This window comes from Dermatophagoides pteronyssinus, unplaced genomic scaffold, assembly GCF_027571235.1.
Source record: "Dermatophagoides pteronyssinus isolate colony J.1.1.1.1 unplaced genomic scaffold, Derpt_VIB-CSIC_2022.12 sq0010, whole genome shotgun sequence".
Lineage (NCBI taxonomy): Eukaryota > Metazoa > Arthropoda > Arachnida > Sarcoptiformes > Pyroglyphidae > Dermatophagoides > Dermatophagoides pteronyssinus.
Window position 1 is genome coordinate 691,890 of NW_027461534.1, and position 18,369 is coordinate 710,258.

Below are 18,369 nucleotides of genomic sequence, written 5' to 3' on the forward strand. Positions count from 1 at the left end.
GGAATGTCTAAATACATGGCGAAAATAAAAAGTTGATAAACATATAAACCATCAAACAAACAAACAAACAATTTTTCGATTTTTTTCCAACTTTATTTATTTATTTATATCGATTTTCATTTGTTTGAATGGAAAAAAAACAACAACAGCTAGGTATAAATTTTCACCTGACAAACGTAAAAAACAAACGTGCTTTAGCTTTTTCGATGCTTGATTAGATTCATTTGAATAATATTTGTTTGTTTGTTTGTATATAATTTTAATTTGAAATAATCTTTTACATCTTATTTGATCCTTATATGTGAAAAAAAGAAGATGTTCGTGAATAATAAATCTTTAATAATATCCCGAACAAACGAATTGAATAAATAATTGAAATGTACAATCGAAGGAGGGGAAAAAACGGAAGAAATAAATGATCGAATGGTGTTTTTGATGAAAAATTTTAAAGAATACAACATCATCATCGAACTAATGACCAATCATCAAATTTTTATTTCAAATTTTCAAATAAGATTCGGTTAATTCAATGATTTATCCAATGATTGATCACATTGATTATGATATTGAACGTATTCGAAATATTGTTGTAAAGATAAATGTAGACAAAAATCCAAGAATTCATGAATGAAAATTGATTCGAATTAATTCATATTGAAAACCACTAAATCCAATCTAATTTCTTGATAATCAATATTCAATGTCGATCATAATCATTCGATTGATTCGATAATAATGATGGAATAGGTCTTCATTTGAGTTAGATATAAAAGTAAAACAGAAAACTAATAATAATCAATCGGTCAATCGTGGCCATGTCGTTTGTAAGAAAATATTTTTTTTTGTTGAAAATCATCAAATCGAATGCATAGATTAGTAATTTTTTAAAACTAAATACAAAGTTGAAAAAAAATTAAACTGAACCGAATTTATTTTTCACATTCAAACGAAAAAAAAACTATTAATCTGATAACTTTGGTTTATTCCAAGTAATAGGCGGAATTAATCTTAACAGAACATTGAAGAAAAAGAAGATGAGAAAAAAATTGATCTAAATCTGATCGTAATCACCAAATAAATTGTCTGAAATGTTATGATCAAAAAGCAATAAATTAGTTGCAACAACAACAACAACAACAACAAACGATTAAAACAAATCTATATTACAAATCATCAATTTTCAAATATCTTTTGTTTGTTTGTGCAAATAAATTTCAAGTTCAATTTTTTTCTTCCAAAGTTTCGAATGATTTGATTGCGATAACGGTTGATGAATTGATTTCAAATAAATTGGTTATATAACAGCAACAACAAAAACAGCAAAAACAGTAATAATAAGCAAAAAAAGGAAAACAGAATGTTGCTAAATATTTTTATTATTATTTGATAGTCGGTAATAATTCTGTTGTTGTGTTTCATGAATTCTATAATTGAACTTTATGTTTCTATTTTCTTTTTTATTTTCAAACTTTTATCTTTATCAATCTATCTTTCATTCTCTTATTGATATCATCATCTTGAATGGCTCATAAATTTTTCTTTTATTCGATTCAAACGTTGACCATATACATGTAAATAATATTTTCAAAACATGATTTGTTTTGGAATGTTATTGATTGATTACATGTCCTAAATACCATCGTTTGGATGTTTTGTTAATCAACTAATGAATGTTGTAGCCTAATGAATGTAATTAACTGATTTAAATCTAGTATATAAAGCCTTCCTAAATTATCATTCAATCATCGAGTATTTTGGAGATCTATGATCTTCATATGCTTGGTCAATAAAATATTTTATTCTAAATTAAATCCCGTTTTATCATTACAACGCCAAAGCTGCACACACAACATTCGAACACGTAAAGATTTACGTTGAAGTTTCCATTTATTAGTTACAAGCCAACAGGATGTCAACAGTGGGAATCTCCAATGTTTCAATCAATATCTGTTCGTACAACACACCGCCCAATCAATTCAAGTAAAATGAAAACGAAAATTTGAAAATTTTAACCAAGCTGATTGACCAAATTGTTTCGAAAAACTAAGTATCGTTTCATCAAAGTTTTCAATATCAAATTAATTCAATTATCAAGATTTAAATTTCAAATTGTTTCAAAAAGCTCAATAAAGCGGAAGGTAAGCGTTGAGGTAAGAATCTATCAAAAAAAGAGGCCTCCGAAAATATGCTGTAAATCCTTGGCAGCCTAAGGGTAATCAAATTCAAATTCAAATTCAAATTCAAATTCAAAAAAAAACCCGATAAAGCTGAAGGTAGGCGTTAAGGTACGCACCTCGTCAAAAAATGGTTCACCAAGACACGCATCTTTAACAGCTTGAGAGCAATCAAAATAATCAAAATTTTATCAAGAAAAATTGAAGAAATCGTATGAAAATTTTATGTGAAATAAGAAACGTTTTGACAAATGATTTGTATCAAAAACTTGAAAAATTATCAAACTGACTTATTGTTTTGCTGAACTGGTTTTCCAAAATATTTCCAATATCGTCAATATTATCCCTAAATTCCACACACCAAATACTTTACACAGATATACTGGATTATCTGTTAACAACATCATTGCAGTTATAACCATGGAGCTGATGCAGGAAACAACAACAACCTGATCCGGCCCGCCAGCATCATCTTGAGCGAGGGGATGTAAATAATATTTCCAAAACATGATTTGTTTTGGAATGTTATTGATTGATTACATGTCCTAAATACCATCGTTTGGATGTTTTGTTAATCAACTAATGAATGTTGTAGCCTAATGAATGTAATTAACTGATTTAAATCTAGTATATAAAGCCTTCCTAAATTATCATTCAATCATCGAGTATTTTGGAGATCTATGATCTTCATATGCTTGGTCAATAAAATATTTTATTCTAAATTAAATCCCGTTTTATCATTGCAACGCCAAAGCTGCACACACAACATTCGAACACGTAAAGATTTACGTTGAAGTTTCCATTTATTAGTTACATACATATTTGATTTGTTTCTTTTTTTTTTTTTTTGTCCATTATTATCATCATGATGATTCATAACATTTCTATTTGAATGAATTCAGAATAAAAAGAGATAATTGATCTCCAGTCATATAAAGTAATGAATTTTTTTTCTCTTCTCTCTTCTTCTTCTTCTTCTTCAACAATAAATTCATATATTCATAATAACAATGAAATGATTCAATAATTTTCATTGTTTTTTTTCGTGTATACAGTTTTGCTTTTCCATTTTTATCATTTATTCATATGTTTTTTTTCTCTCTGCCATTTTCATATATTCTGATTCATTCATTTACCTGTTATTTTATAACATTTTATTATGATATTTTCCTTTTTGCCATATACAAAACAGAATTGAATGATTCTGTTGTTGTTGTTGTTGTTGATAATGAATTCATATATTTGATATAATAATGATAATGAGGTAGACAACAATGAAAAAAAATGATAGCTAAAATCATACATAAAAAACGATAACAACAACAACGGAATAGGTAATCCAGGTAAATTTTACTATGTATACGTTTTGTTTATTATTCGTTAATTCAGTTTCTATGGTGATGATGCACAATCTTTTTTTTTACCTTGAACAATTTTCTGTTTATCAATCACAATATTGTTTGTTAGTCAGAATTTTTAGTTTTTGTTGACAAAAAAAAATCAGATCATTGTGGTCATACAACAGCAAAAAAAAAAAAAAATAATAATCAAATCAACTTTGAAATTAAATGAATGTATTACATCAGATTATTAATGAAGAAGAAGAAATTTTTGGAAATTCATCATCAATGATAAACTATAGTAGTTGATAATAAATTTTGTCTGCCAAACTGATTTTTTTTATATCCATTTAATGGCTGGTCATTCAGTTTGGTAGAGTATTAAAAAAAAAAATAGGAATTGGAAAAAAAAAGTTTCACCAGTTTGACCATCATGATTATTACCAAACAACAACTATTTTTTCCGAAATATGTCAAATTCATCTGTTGTCGTACACCAATGGCAATCGATCGTTAGAATGAAAGAAAAAAATACAAAATAAATAAATCTTCACAAGACAAAGTGCAAAAAAAAACAATTTTTGCTGTTCATCTAGCTAGCCATCTACGACGGAATTAATCAAGAAAATATGTTTTAAAAGAAGAAGAAGAAGAAAAAAAAACTTGTTCAACAAGCAGGTACATTATACAACAACATAACTCAGACACTTTAACACACTGAAAGATTTGATAATACCAATTGATTTGCATTTGCTACAATGTGTCAATGATTTATATGGAAAAAAAAATTTTCATTTTTGAGAAATTTTTCATTTCTCATTTCATTTTTTTTTTGCCCACCATATTCCAGATTAAACATATTGGATTCGGCATGACTTTTTTTTTCATAACATTATTAATACAATAATAAACTGAATGTTTGGTGGACAAACAGATAGATGTGTACAGTACGCACAGGTGTACATAGCATTTCATAATTTATTATTGAAAGTTCATAAAAATAGATTGAACAATTTTTTTCTGTTTTGTTTTTTTCCAATTTCTTTCTTTATACAGTTGTGGAATCAGGAATGGTCGAAAAAAGAAGAAGAAGAAGAAAAAAGTCAAAATTGATTGAAAGATTTTGTCGCCTGTTATTTATTTTCGATGCTGCAAATAATATTTCGCACATTTGTTTTTCATCTTTGATTTTCTCAGTTTTGGGCGCCATAAATTTTTTTTCCGTCAAAATCACGGGAATTTTCGCAGATTCAATTTGTATTTTTTTTTTCTCTCTCTCTCTCTCTCTCTCGCATTGCAAAGATAGAAAATAAAAAGAATTTGAATTTGATTTGCGAATTTAAATTAATGATGCATAGTCACACATTATCGAAATGTGAATCTTTTTTTTCATTACCATTTTTGTTGAATTAGATAATGATTGGCATCATCGGAGTTTTGCTTTTTTTAAAAAATGGTCATCATTAACTATTTTATTCACACTATACAATCATTGATTGGAAAAGATTTATGGATAAATGTATATAATTTGGATTATCATAACTACAAAAATGATTGTATGATGATTAATGATAAAATAATAATCTACCATAACACACACACTGATGATTCTATGATAATCAAAATTGAATTGTGTTGATATTTTGTGGATAAATGTTGCTGTTTTTTCAATAATAATTTTAAACCTTTGACATTGTATGAATATGCGATGTTTTTTTTCTCAAAAAAAATCATTATCCTCTACCTTGTTTATAATCATGGTCATCGATCATTATCCTCAACAAGAAAAAAAAAGTTATTTGTTGCTCAAAATAGATTGATGAATTTTTTTTTTTGTTTTGCAGCTGCGTATATGATAAAGAAGAAGAAATTAATAAGTAAAAATTATAATTGATTAATTAATATTGAATATAAATTTAGTTTGGTTTGTTTTTTTTTCGGATAATGTTCATGAATGAATGAATTTAAAAAAAACAGTTTGAAGGCTAAGTGAGAGAGAGAGAGAAGGAAGTCAAAGAAGTAAAAATAGTAATAATTTTTAATTGATTGAAATGATTATCATCAAACATAATTAATTTCAATACTAAAAGTGTTCAAAATTTAGACGTGATGAAGATGATGATGACCCAGACAGAGAGATCAGCAGACAAATCAAATCAAAGATTGGTTGTTTCCGGATCTTATAATGTTTGTTGATATTTTGATTTTGATCTTTTTTTTTGATCAAATTCATTTGATATTTCTTTTTACGGATTGACATTTTTCTTTACCTTGAATATTTATCTTTCGAATATCTTTTCTAGTTGGATTTTCCCCAAACATCATCATCAACTATTTAGAAAAATGTAATCATTCAAATCAGTCGGTTTTCTTTCACACAACGTCAAAAGATTAGAATGAAAATATTGAAATATTTTTTGAAATTTTCAAAAAAAAACTGTAACTATTAATGCGAAAAAAAAGAAGAAGAAAAAAATTAATTAAGCAATTCTATCATATGATGATGTTAAGTGGGTCGTTTTGTGGTGGTCATTTCGTAGTGGTTGTTGTTGTTGTTGTTGTTGTTGTGGCGATGGTTAACCGGATAACTTGTTCGTAATCACGTTCGATATCAAGTAATCGAGTAAATATGATTCAAGTAAATACTATACTTGAATTGATAAGCTTCAAACCTATCTAAACTATAGTGATAGTCACATGATTCTCATTTTTTTTGCAAAGGTAGGTGGTAGGCGGTATTCAATTAACAAACCGAAAAGTTTATAATATTTTCCTTAAATTCGGGTCATAATGATAATGATAACGATGAAAATTTTTTTTCCCCGTAAGTTGTTCACCACTACCACCACCACCACCATCATCATCATTTAGCAGGCGAATCTTCAATGTCTAGATCTTTTTCTGAAGAAAATAAAAACATTAGCCGCCATTAAGATAGATGATGATATTAAAAATTGGAAACATTTTAACAAAAAAATAAAAATTTGGTTTTTTTTCCGGAAGAAAATTTTTGTTTTATCCGATCGTTTATAAATCGTAAACCAAAAAAAAACTAGTTGAATTTTGTCAAGTTTTTAATTTGTCTCAATCATATTTTGCATATCATTAGTTGTTTTTTTTTCATTGCATAACTGTAGGTGTATTACCAATGAATGGTCATTTTTGTAAAAATTGTAAACAAAAAATTCCATTCATTTTGATTATAATATGGATAAAGAATTTTGATCACCATAGAATCATATTGAATAACTATTGTTTGAAAAAGGAAAAACATTTTCCGTGAAAATATTTTTCAATATTCTCAAAATTATTTGGAAAAGAAAATTATTCATGAATTTAGTTTTTTACACTATTTACATTCAATCTTATTTGTTCATCGATTTTTTTTTGAATTCAAATTCTTTTTTCATTCATTCTTTTGAAATTGGTTAAAATAGAATGTGTTCTATTGCCGTTTTACTATCCCCATTATTAAAAATCAAAAAGAAAAATGTTGAAATTTTGATTTCTAAATTTTTATTATTATTCTATTTTCATTATTAATATTTGAAAAAAAAGTGAATTCCATTATGATTCTTGTTGTTGTTAGGTTTTTCATTTGTATTTGTCCGTTTTGTGTGTGTGTTTGTAATATTGACATTTAACTGCAAAATAATCTAATGTAAAATTTTAACAAAATTTTGTTTTATTCATTCATCGAATGAATGTATGAATTCAATTTTCATTCGTTTGAAGGAATTTATTTATTTTTTTTTTTTGGGTGAAAAAAAATTTCATATTTTTTCAGTTTTGTTTGTCTTATTTTGGGTTTTCAAGTTTTGTATACAATAAAATTCTATTTTAGATCACCTTTTGTGTCTGTGTGTGTGTGTGTGTGTCGTAGGTATTTTGTTTGCGTGTGTTTTGAAAATATTTTCTCTTCTTAAATTTGAGATTTTTTTTCATTTGCTCAAAATGATATTGACAAATTTCAGTTTCCAAATTATCAATGTTTATTTGAAAAACATACACAGCTTGTTTCAATGATTATTCTTCAAAATTATAAATATTTCTCTTTTGCTTCAAAATTGTAATCGATCCAAGAAAATAAAATATTCTTACTGTTGGATTTATTGTTGATGTGGCGGCTGTACACAAATATGAAAAAAATCTAAATTATTAATAACAAATTGTTTTCAACAACAACAAAAAAAAACAATAAAGTAAGATATCTGCACAACTTTTTGTGTGCATCCAAATCAATGAAATTAACACAATTGGAATACAAACACGCACATGTTTTAACGATTGCATTATATTGTCTTCATTTTCCAAAAAAAAAAAAAAAAAAAAAAAAAAAAAAAAAAAAAGAGAAAATTATATAAACAAACAAACAAATTCTAGAATAAAGAATTGTTTTTTTTTATTTTTCGAAAGAGAAAAAAATAAATATTTGAAATTGTGTTCCATAACCCAAATCGTGCCTCGTTGTTCATCATCATCATCATTGCCAACAAATTTAATACAAAAATTATAAAGAATCATTAGCTATAGTGGAAACCAGAAAACCTTGCAGAAAAAACGGAAGAGAAAAAAGCAAAAAAACATATATAGAATCCAAACGAATATCGAGGCTATAATAATATTATGCATGAAGATGCATGAAAAAAAGGCTTTTTTTTATTATTATTACTAAAAAATTTATAATAATAATTTTTTTTCAAACTTGTTTCATTTTCGTTCATATATTACTTATGGTGTTCCACAAAAAAAACTAAATCTAAAAAAAAATGAAAATGAATTTTTGTTGGTTGAATGAGAGAAAACAACAACAACAACAACAACAAAATTATTATTTTCTTGGTTCCATAGTGGAAAAAAGCCTAAAAAAAATATATACACAATGAAAAAAAATAGTCATTTATCTTGGTTTATCTTTGTTCGATATATGGTGGCAGTCATTGCCATATTATAACCGATAAAAAAAATATAAAACCCGTTTCACACACATAATGCCAATCGATTTTTTTCTATTTAATTTTTTTTCACATTCATTCATTCATTCTTAAATGGATTGTTCCATCCAGCTAGACTTTTATTTAAAAAAAAACCAAACAGAAAAAAATTTATTAACTGAATCAAGATCAATCACACATGGTAAATGTTTTTACTTTTATTTTTTCGGTTATACGAATTTTTTTCTTTTTCTTCCTCCTTTTTTTTGATAATCAGAAAATTTATGGATTTCTTATTATTAGATTGTATTATAATGGTTATGTGTGCTTATTGCTGGAACTAATGAAAAAGTGTGTGTGTGCGTATACCCTTCCGAAGAAATGAGATTTATTTAAAATTTTTTTAAAAAAATAATAATTTCGTTCCTAAAAATATCTATCATTATTATTATATCACAGAACTTTTATCATCATCGTCATAGAAAGAGATAAATTCGTTTTAATTATCGATTCGTAGAATTTAGATTAAAAAGAAAAATAAAAATTGAAAGCCAAATTTTGTTTTTGTGGCTAGATTTTTCATTTCAACATGAACATATTATATAATTTTGTTCGGATATTTTAATTGTTGTGAGATTCATTCAATTTATTCCTATTTAAATGTAGGTGTAGATTCTGTGTTTTTTTTATTATTCATTACTCTATTTTGATTAATTAATATTTTTTTTTATTTTAATTCTAATAAAGATTGCTATAAAAAAAATTGAAAACCTCTACACTTTGTATAAAGCATTTTTTACGTGTGTGTGTGTGTGTTAGTGAATGGAACAATCCATTTTTCATATCATTATATAATTTTTTTTCCATTGTATTGTCGTCATTATCGTTTACGTCATTTCGTATGCCGACATTTTTTTTAATTTGTTTTTTTTTCAAGAAAATTCATTTTTTAAAAATTTTGGGCAATTTTCTTTATTAAAATGAACCTAAACCAACACAAAAAAATTTATTCGGAATTTTGATAGGTAATATGTTTACAAAAATGACGCCAATATTAGGCAATGATCTATTATTTCTCTTTATTAATGATAACTCATTGATGCGGTGGTGAATGGTATTGTTGAGATGTTTGTGTTGGATTCATCAATCTTGCATCATCATTTGGTAATGGCCATGGATATAATGATGATGATGATTGTGGCACGAGGATTCGTCCTGGTTGTGAAAACATTAAATGTTTATTCATATTTGGATCCATAATCGACGAGTAACGAATCGGATAATTAGTTGAAGCCATTGTATTTGTCAAGGTAGCTGATGTGCTACTTGATTGTATTATCGAAGAATTTTCATGTCGAGGATAAAATTGAGCTATTGTTCCTGGATAAACCAAAGGATTTGATGGGCCATGAAAATGCTGTGAGTGTTGAGTTGACTGACTAGAATTCGAATTCGAAATAGGATTCGCGGCTTCCTCTGGATTAGAAGGCACCGGTGCTGTTTGCGGCTGAAATTGCTGTGAATCAGATTGGATGACAACCGATTCCATATCAATGAATGTCGAAGGTAAGTTATAAATGGGATTTATCGGATTTGTTAGCTGTTTGGTTTCGTCTTCTGTTGTTTCAGAAGATGACTGAAGATTGTTAGAATCTGATTGGTCATTAGATTCGATTGATCGATCAATGGGTTGAGAGGATTCCAATGGCATTGAGAATGGTGGCACTGGAGTTGAATTGTCAAATTGTTCTTTAGCGACAGATGAAACTTTTTGCTTTATAAATAAATAATGTAAAATAATTAATGTAGAGAATGTACATAATAATTAAATACATTTTCTTACAGCTTCGATTTCCTGGGGAAGAATTGTGGATGTGGATTCGTTCTTCACAGCTTGTTCAATCGGTTGTTCAGATTGTCTCATTGGAGGTTCTATAAGGTCACAATACAAATTGGGAAGAAATTTATTGATACGATCCCAAGTGATTGATGCTAATGTTTCATTAAAACAACCCGCTGTTTTCATTACAAGTAGAATATTTTTCAAGGATTCTGGAATCGCCTCTTTCTATAAAAGAAATTTTATTATTTTTAAATTAGCAGAAATAATTAGTAAATACTTACCACCAACTCGGTTTGCATATCCGCTTTGATGTATTTTTCCATGAAATCCAAAATGGTAAGCCACAAAGCAGTAAATGTGCTCAAAGTTAATAAAGGATTCAAGTGTTGTAAAAAAACTTTGCACAATAAATTTGTCGTACGCATTCTAGTTTCATCCATACCAATGGGATCGCACATATTAATCGGTTCCAACAGTTTAGAAAGTAACGGGAAAAGAACCTTGTTGAAACAGGATTCCCATTGGTTAGCATTTAACACTTGTAAATCATGTAAGAGCAATGTTCGTTGTAAAAAAGTGAAAGCACAGGTTCGTACTGGCCGACGACAATCGCAGCAAAAAAATGCGATTGCTTGAAGCAATGGACACCATATTGTATTCCACAAGACATCTGATCCAATCTGATCGCCAGCAATTGTTGGAGCATAAAGATGAAAATAATGCATCAAATCTAATAATTTCAGTGAAACATTTTCGGTCACTGATGTTATTTCCGATTTAACGGGCTGATCTTTTTGCTGTTGCTGCTGCTGTTGATATTCATCATCACTATCGGATTCACTTGATGAGAGTATAGCATTAGTCAATCTAGACAGCCGAGATTTATTAGCAACTTTGGAATTCTTACTATGGCCAAAATTCGGTCGAGTGGTTGCAAATTGTATCTTAATGGAAGCTTCAACGAATCGATAAAGAACACCCACTGCCATCTGCGCGATTTCATACACATTGAATGAAACATTTTTCTGCATTGTTTTAGCATTATTGGGTAAATATTCTCTTATGATCAATACCATTATATCAATACATTTTTCATAAGCCTCAGCATCCATTATTCGATATTGGTAGGTGTTGAATGAAAAAATATTCTCCGATAAATTCTTTTTGATATTTAAATGTGCAGATAATTTTCTTAGATCATTAGGTATGCTTGGTACCGATGGCGAAAAAACATTGGTATTAGGTGGTTCTTGCGAAAAATTTTTACTGCTTGCATCTGGCATTGCCGGTGTGTGTGCTTGATGATGATGCATCGATTGCTGTTGCTCCGGTGGTTGTCCAAGTTTTTTGTTAGGTGGATAATAACCGATTGAAATAGCTAGAATCAGATTAAATACGAGTGCCCATTGTTCATTTTTGGTAAGATAACAATTACAATGTAATATGAATGAATGCAATGTTAAAGCAGTGTGTTTACGTTGAATTGAATATGGATCAAAAAATATCAGAATCTGATAGAGAAGTAGAAAGATTTGATCATTCACTAAATCTGGTCTTGATGTAAACCGGATGGCCAAACGAAACACACACGAAATGATACGTTCAGTTAGATATTCGCTTTGTGGGCAATAACGCATCAATTTAATGATATGACGATAAATAAGATCCCAAAATATTGAAAGGCGATCACGATTCATGAATATAACTTTCAAAAGCATTTCCATTTTGAATACTTCAATATCATCGTCAAATGTATCACAATATTCGACTTGAATGAGTGCTTTAATCAATTCAATCAACGAATCAATGTGTAGAAATTTAGATTCTTCAATTATCAATATTAAAGTTTGACAATAATGATTACGTTGATTTGAAAGGTCTGTTTTTTCATCAGCCTTTGACTGATCCAAATCATTAGTTTCGTTTCCAAAATTAGCTGTACCATTACCACTTCTTGTAACATCATTGACATTATTGATAATATCTTGATCATTTGGTGAATTACTAGCAAAATAAGAATAAAAACTAGAGAGGAAAAATGTCGATTGATTTTGTTCACTTTGCTGTTTCAGATTTTTCAATGGTGTTTTTCGTATTAAACTAATCTTTTTTGATTCAAGAGCAAAATCATCGATCTCTAATCCATCATCAAGTAACTTATTATCATACCAGAACAATACTAATTCTATAATATTTTTCCATGATGATCGCATTTCATTTGCATATTCTTTACAAATATTAAACAGACAGTAAGCAACCAGTTCACTTTTAGTCGTTATTCGAGGTGATGCAATGACAAATTTCGATAAGTTTTCAATCAGATTGTCTAAATGACCATAATTTGCACAAAGTAATGAACAACTAGCAAAACCTTGATTTAAAACAAGTCGTGACATGCAAGGCTGTCGATCAGGATTCAATTTATCGAATACTAAAGTTAATGTAGAAATCGAAGGCGAACCTGAAATTTCAAAAATTGATCTGTTTAAAATAGATAACTTGACAACGGAATCTTCCTTTGTATTTTTGAAATGATTTTGGACAACAGGTAATGAGGGCGAATCCTGTTGATTTGAATTTTTCATGACAGAATTCAAATGAAACCAATAGACGCCACTTAATGTTTCCGAATTTTTTAATAAACATTTCCACAAGTATTTTTCACGTACCACACCTTGTTGTTCGGCCGGCATTATAATTTCATTGTTTTTGATCATGTGATAGATTTCCGTCAACATGTTTCGATCGAAATCTTTACCACCATTGACTTGACGTAAATTTGATATAAATTCTTCGCATGTCATCGGATTAGTTTGACGTTTAACATTTGAATTATGTTGATCAACATTTAACATAATAATGGCATATGCTAAACTGAATGCTGCATCTTCATTTACGAATGGACAGCCATTTGATTCCTACAATAAAAAAATCAATCAATCAATCAGAAATCATAATAAACAATATAAAAAACATACATGCCAATGATGGGCGAATTGTTCCAGAACCAATGAAATAAGCGGAGCCTCGCCAGGCAGACGAAATGATTCCAAATACAATCGAAGCGACTCATCAATACGCATATCTTTAAATGTAAAACTTTCTACAAATTTGGACAAAACTGTCATGTTTTTCTTGTTCGACAAATATTCCCCCAATGGTTTTTTGTCAAGGCGGGAATTGTTACGCAAAAATGAAACTACATCATCATCATTATGAACAAGTTTATTTTCATAAAGATATTCAATTCCTTTGGTAGGCTTTTGATTGAATTTTTCTGTGGCTGTCCACAATAATAATTTTCGTTGTTTTAATGCTTCGATTTGTTCGCTACTTGCAAGGTTTGGTTTTTGAGGAAACAAATATGTTACGCAATACTTATTAATTGTTGGTGCATTCGGTTCCGGAACTGTTTCTTCAATATTCGGTTTTGTTGATTCAACTTGAATACAATTGTCGGCCAATACAAAGCTTTCTGTTTCAAGATCTTCCGTCGTTGACAATGGTTGTTCAACAGTATCTTGATCGATTTGGCGATTATCGTTATCACCGCCAATGGCATCTTTCATAGTGGTGGACAAATTATCTTCGCAATAATTACTTGGTGTTTGATGATTGATATCTTTAATAATGTTAGTATTGAATTGCTCTATTGTTAAACTGTTTCCCTTTTCATCATCATTAATTTTCTGTTGAGGAGCACCAGGAAAAGCCTCCACTGCTAAATCGCGGATGTTAGAAATGTTGACAATCATGGTGGCCGGATTCGCTATAAGGTAAACATCCTTATCTTTTAGTAGTTCAGCCATTTGCAAACTTTTTAAATTTGACAATAGCACCTCAAACGATAAGATCTGTAAGGCAGTGAAATTCAGATTTGATGATGATGATAACCAAGTAGGAGATGATGGAACATTTTGATTCTGATTATTGTTAGCCGATGAAGAGAAACAATTTTTTGACAATAGTTGCAGCATATCTTCCAATATGTTCGAAGCGTATGAATCACAATCATAATTGAAAAATAGTTCATGCGGCAAATATGGAATGTGATGAAAAAATTGTAATAAATATTCCATACAAATATCTCGATATTCTAAAGGTGTATTAACCGTTGCAACAATATCCATTATACGTAGTAAGAAGGCTTCAAATTGATATTTTAAATGCATTCGAAGATCTACAAACACAAGAAATGATAATCGCAAGACACTGGAAAACGTGTTCAAGTTCTTTTCATTTTGCAACAATTGCATAATGTTCCAACAGAGATCGGTTTTGACCACTGACAATAAACAATAATTGGCACCAATCTCATGGACACTAATCTCAAATATAATGGTCAACAATTGTAGACCAACGTTGACCATATATTCAGTATTTTGGCCATCAGGCAACGGATTAATCAATGATGTCAAATATGACAGTAGTTCGTGAATGCATGCTAATCCATGAGATTTTTGAATGTGTGAGTCTTTTTTTACAAAAATAGAAAAAAGATTAGGCAAATTAAGAACAAACAATAAGCAATAAACAATAACCTACCTAAAGTCGTTAGATCTTCTTTTGTTGATTGTTTTGCTACTTCTAGCTTTTTGTTACCATGCTTGTTTTGTCCGGCAGTCGAAACAAATCGTTTGCCCATTCGATTCAATTTATGGAATGATGCATTATTCTTATCATGATAAAAATAATTGAAATCGGAGCCATTAGCATCACTTCCACTATTGTTACTGACGCTACCATCGGCACAACTATGACTACCTTTATCTTGAAAAGAGGATATACGAATAAATAATGCACGAACCATTTCTGTTAAAGATTTTACGGCACATTTTCTCAACAATTCACTTAAACGGCTTTCAAATGCTATACGAAAACAACTTTGCATTATTTCACAAATTATACCATTGGTTAATGAATAGAATGGCATGACGATCAAACTTTCAAGTACAGCCAATATGGTCATGAGAACAGCTTCATCACTATTCGAATCAGTGCCAACAAAACGTGCTTTCGTTACGGATTCACTAATAAGTCGGACAATTTCATCATCTTTGATGAAACCATAGTTAAGAAATTTTTGTATTGATTGCAATGCCAAACCAGTTACTGGTCCGCTAACATCTTTATTGACAATCACATCACAGAATGGTTTTAAATAACTAGCGTCTAATGAACCAACGATTCGTTCCTGATTCAATCGGGATCGTAATAAAATCAAATTTTTCAACAATGGGTCGATTGTCTGAAGCCATTGTTCATTATTTTCATTTCTCCATTTTTCATTATTCGACTCAAATTCAATTTCATATTCGATTATCATTGATGTCATACGTGATAATTGAACATAATTAGCTTTTGTAAGACGTTGATTGTTTTTCAGAATGAACGTCGACAAGGTCGTTGCTTCGCCTAATATCACTAAAATTTCAAAAAAAAAGAACAAAATTTAATCACGATCATAAAAAAGGAAACATAAAACAAGAATTGCAATCATCATCAACCATATTCACATAAGATTGTAAGATTAATTTGCATATAAATTTCTTTGAATCCATAAATCAAAACAATAACAAAAGAATTCGAACCTTTTTCCATAGAATCATTGGTGTAAAAATTTTGGCTGATATTGCAAATTTGTTCTTGCTCGTGCAAATAGTTGGCATTAGTTTTGTTAATCATCATTGTTGCATTGTTTTTGTTTGTTTGTTTGTTTCTGAAACACTTTGGAAACAAATTGCAATTTCAAAACAAAAGTATAGCGATTCAATTTAAATAACAATCAGAAATAATTTCATGAAATGATGAAAAAAATAATTCAACAAAAATAATAACAATTTTAAAGATTTTGGAACAAATTTTAAATTATGGTACACAAATGACACAAACCAAATGAAAGATTCAACAATCGAACACGTAGCGTGTTGTTTTTTAAAGCACCAACATCAACATAGAGTATATAGTAGTCGGTATCGATAGTATCCAATTTAGGTGTCCATCACTATCCAAACCTGTATTCTTTTTATTCGACTCAAGAGCGCGCCAAACTAACGGGAAAAAAAATCTGGTTTCATCCAGTTTTTTTTCTTTTTAATGGAATTTTCAAATATTTTTTTTTCTTTTTCTTTTTCATTATTAATCATTGTTATTTTCAATTGTTTTAGTTTACAAGAATCTATTGTCTGTCGATCCGCAATAGCTGTTATTATTATTATCCGATTGTTTTTGTTGTTCGTTTGATCATTGAAATCGTTCGATTATTGATTTCCAAAAAAAGCAATAGTTTATCGATTCGAATTGTTTGTTGATGATATAAATAATAATAATAATAAATACCGTTGTTGATCCGTTTGTTCTTTGTCATGAACAGTGAAAAAAAAACTTTGTTTTTCACAAAAACAAAAGCAGAAACAAAAAAGATTAATCAACAATTCATTCTATATACATCATGATCTTGATTATCCAACATCGATCAACAAAATTGACGATTGTTTGTCAAATCGTGACCAATTTACACTGCATAAACATGCATTTTTCTGTTTTGTTCAATCATCTTTCAAATCTTAATAATATGTAAATGGATGAAAAATATCACGTTATTTATGAAAAGAATTTATTTAAAATACTTTAAAAAGAAATGAATAAAAATGAATCAGTCTGGTTTTTGACTTCAAACTGAATAGTTGAATTTTGTGTGTTTTTACAAGCCAGTAGGATTAATCCACCGAAACCTTACAATTACCCTTGGTCCATTTCATCATTTCATATAGAATTTTCATCAGGATTTCCAATCCATCAGATAAGATATCATAATTCTTTTTCTTTTTAATAAAATATACTACACCTGCCCAAATGAGTTTTTTCTTCTTCTCTCCCTTTTCTTTTTCTTTTTCTCTTTTCTATTATTTTTTTTCTCTTATCTTAGAAAACAGTTATCTAATTGGGGGGAAGAATCTGTCAGAAAAAAAAATCCAATATTTCCCAATGCCTATCCATTTTTTCTAATTATTCGATTATAACACATGCATGGAAAACAATTTCCACGTTGAAAATAAAAACCACGTGGCCAACAAACCCAATACCCATCATCGCCAACTCATAAAAAAAAAGTTATTTTAACAAACTTTGGTGACAAATTTGACATTCAAATGACATTCATTCATAAACGTTTACAAATACAAAAAAAACTAAATCAAATCATCTCACCAACTTTACTGTTTGCATGAACAATCATTGCTGACTCATAGTCACATTAATCTACAGTGAATTTCCTTTTATCTTGTGCTCTATTCAATAAGTTCCATAACACTTACAAAAACCAAATTTAATCATCTCACCAATTTCACTGTTTTCATCGATAATCATTGCTGACTCAAAGTCACACTCATCTACAGTGAATTTTGTTTTACTTTGTGTTTCAATTCAATACATTCCGAAACACTCACAAGAAAAAAAACCAAAAATTTTGAATCGATGAATCGAACGATGATGAGAAATGCATCAAGCAATCGATAGATTCATGATCTTACCTGACATCTCATTTGGATCTTAATCACAATGTCCTTGTAAACAATGTCAAGATCATAATGATCAACAACAGAGAGATCCTAATATACAAAAAAAAACAATTGTTTATTTCCTTTCTTTCTCTGAAGTTAATTAATCAATCAAAGTGCGCATTTCAATTTGTTGGATAATCCACTATACATGAACAACGATGTATCAACACCATCATAATGCACAAAAGGGATACCCTTTAAAATTTTATTGTCAATATATCCAAGAAATTATCGAATTATTTCGGAATTCACAATTGATTATGATTCTTAAAAAAAAGTGTATCGAATTTAATGCCAACATTATTTAAAGTATCCAAAATGATTAAAGATAATCATAATTTTGATTTCTTCCATCATATCATTGTAACTGATGGTTTAATATCATTATATCATTTGATAAGAATATGGTTGGACAACTTGATAGTGAAGGAAATGGTATTGATCAATTGAAACTGTTTAAATTTCGAATGCATATTATATGTTTGATTGCATTGAATGATATTCATGTGCAAATTT

The 18,369-nt window shown here is 28.9% G+C and overlaps 1 protein-coding gene across 1 annotated transcript; it reads right to left on the minus strand.

Moving 5' to 3' along the window:
* Nucleotides 1-9,389: 9,389 nt before the first annotated feature.
* Nucleotides 9,390-16,437, minus strand: garz (Sec7 domain-containing protein garz). The gene is made up of 6 exons (XM_027344459.2): nt 15,883-16,437; nt 14,837-15,715; nt 13,270-14,765; nt 10,573-13,209; nt 10,292-10,516; nt 9,390-10,222 (listed from the first exon to the last, which is right to left on the minus strand). Exons 1-6 carry the CDS (start codon nt 15,977-15,979, stop codon nt 9,542-9,544), a joined length of 6,015 nt encoding a protein of 2,004 aa, XP_027200260.2. The 5' UTR covers nt 15,980-16,437; the 3' UTR covers nt 9,390-9,541.
* Between the last annotated feature and the right edge of the window lie 1,932 nt (nt 16,438-18,369).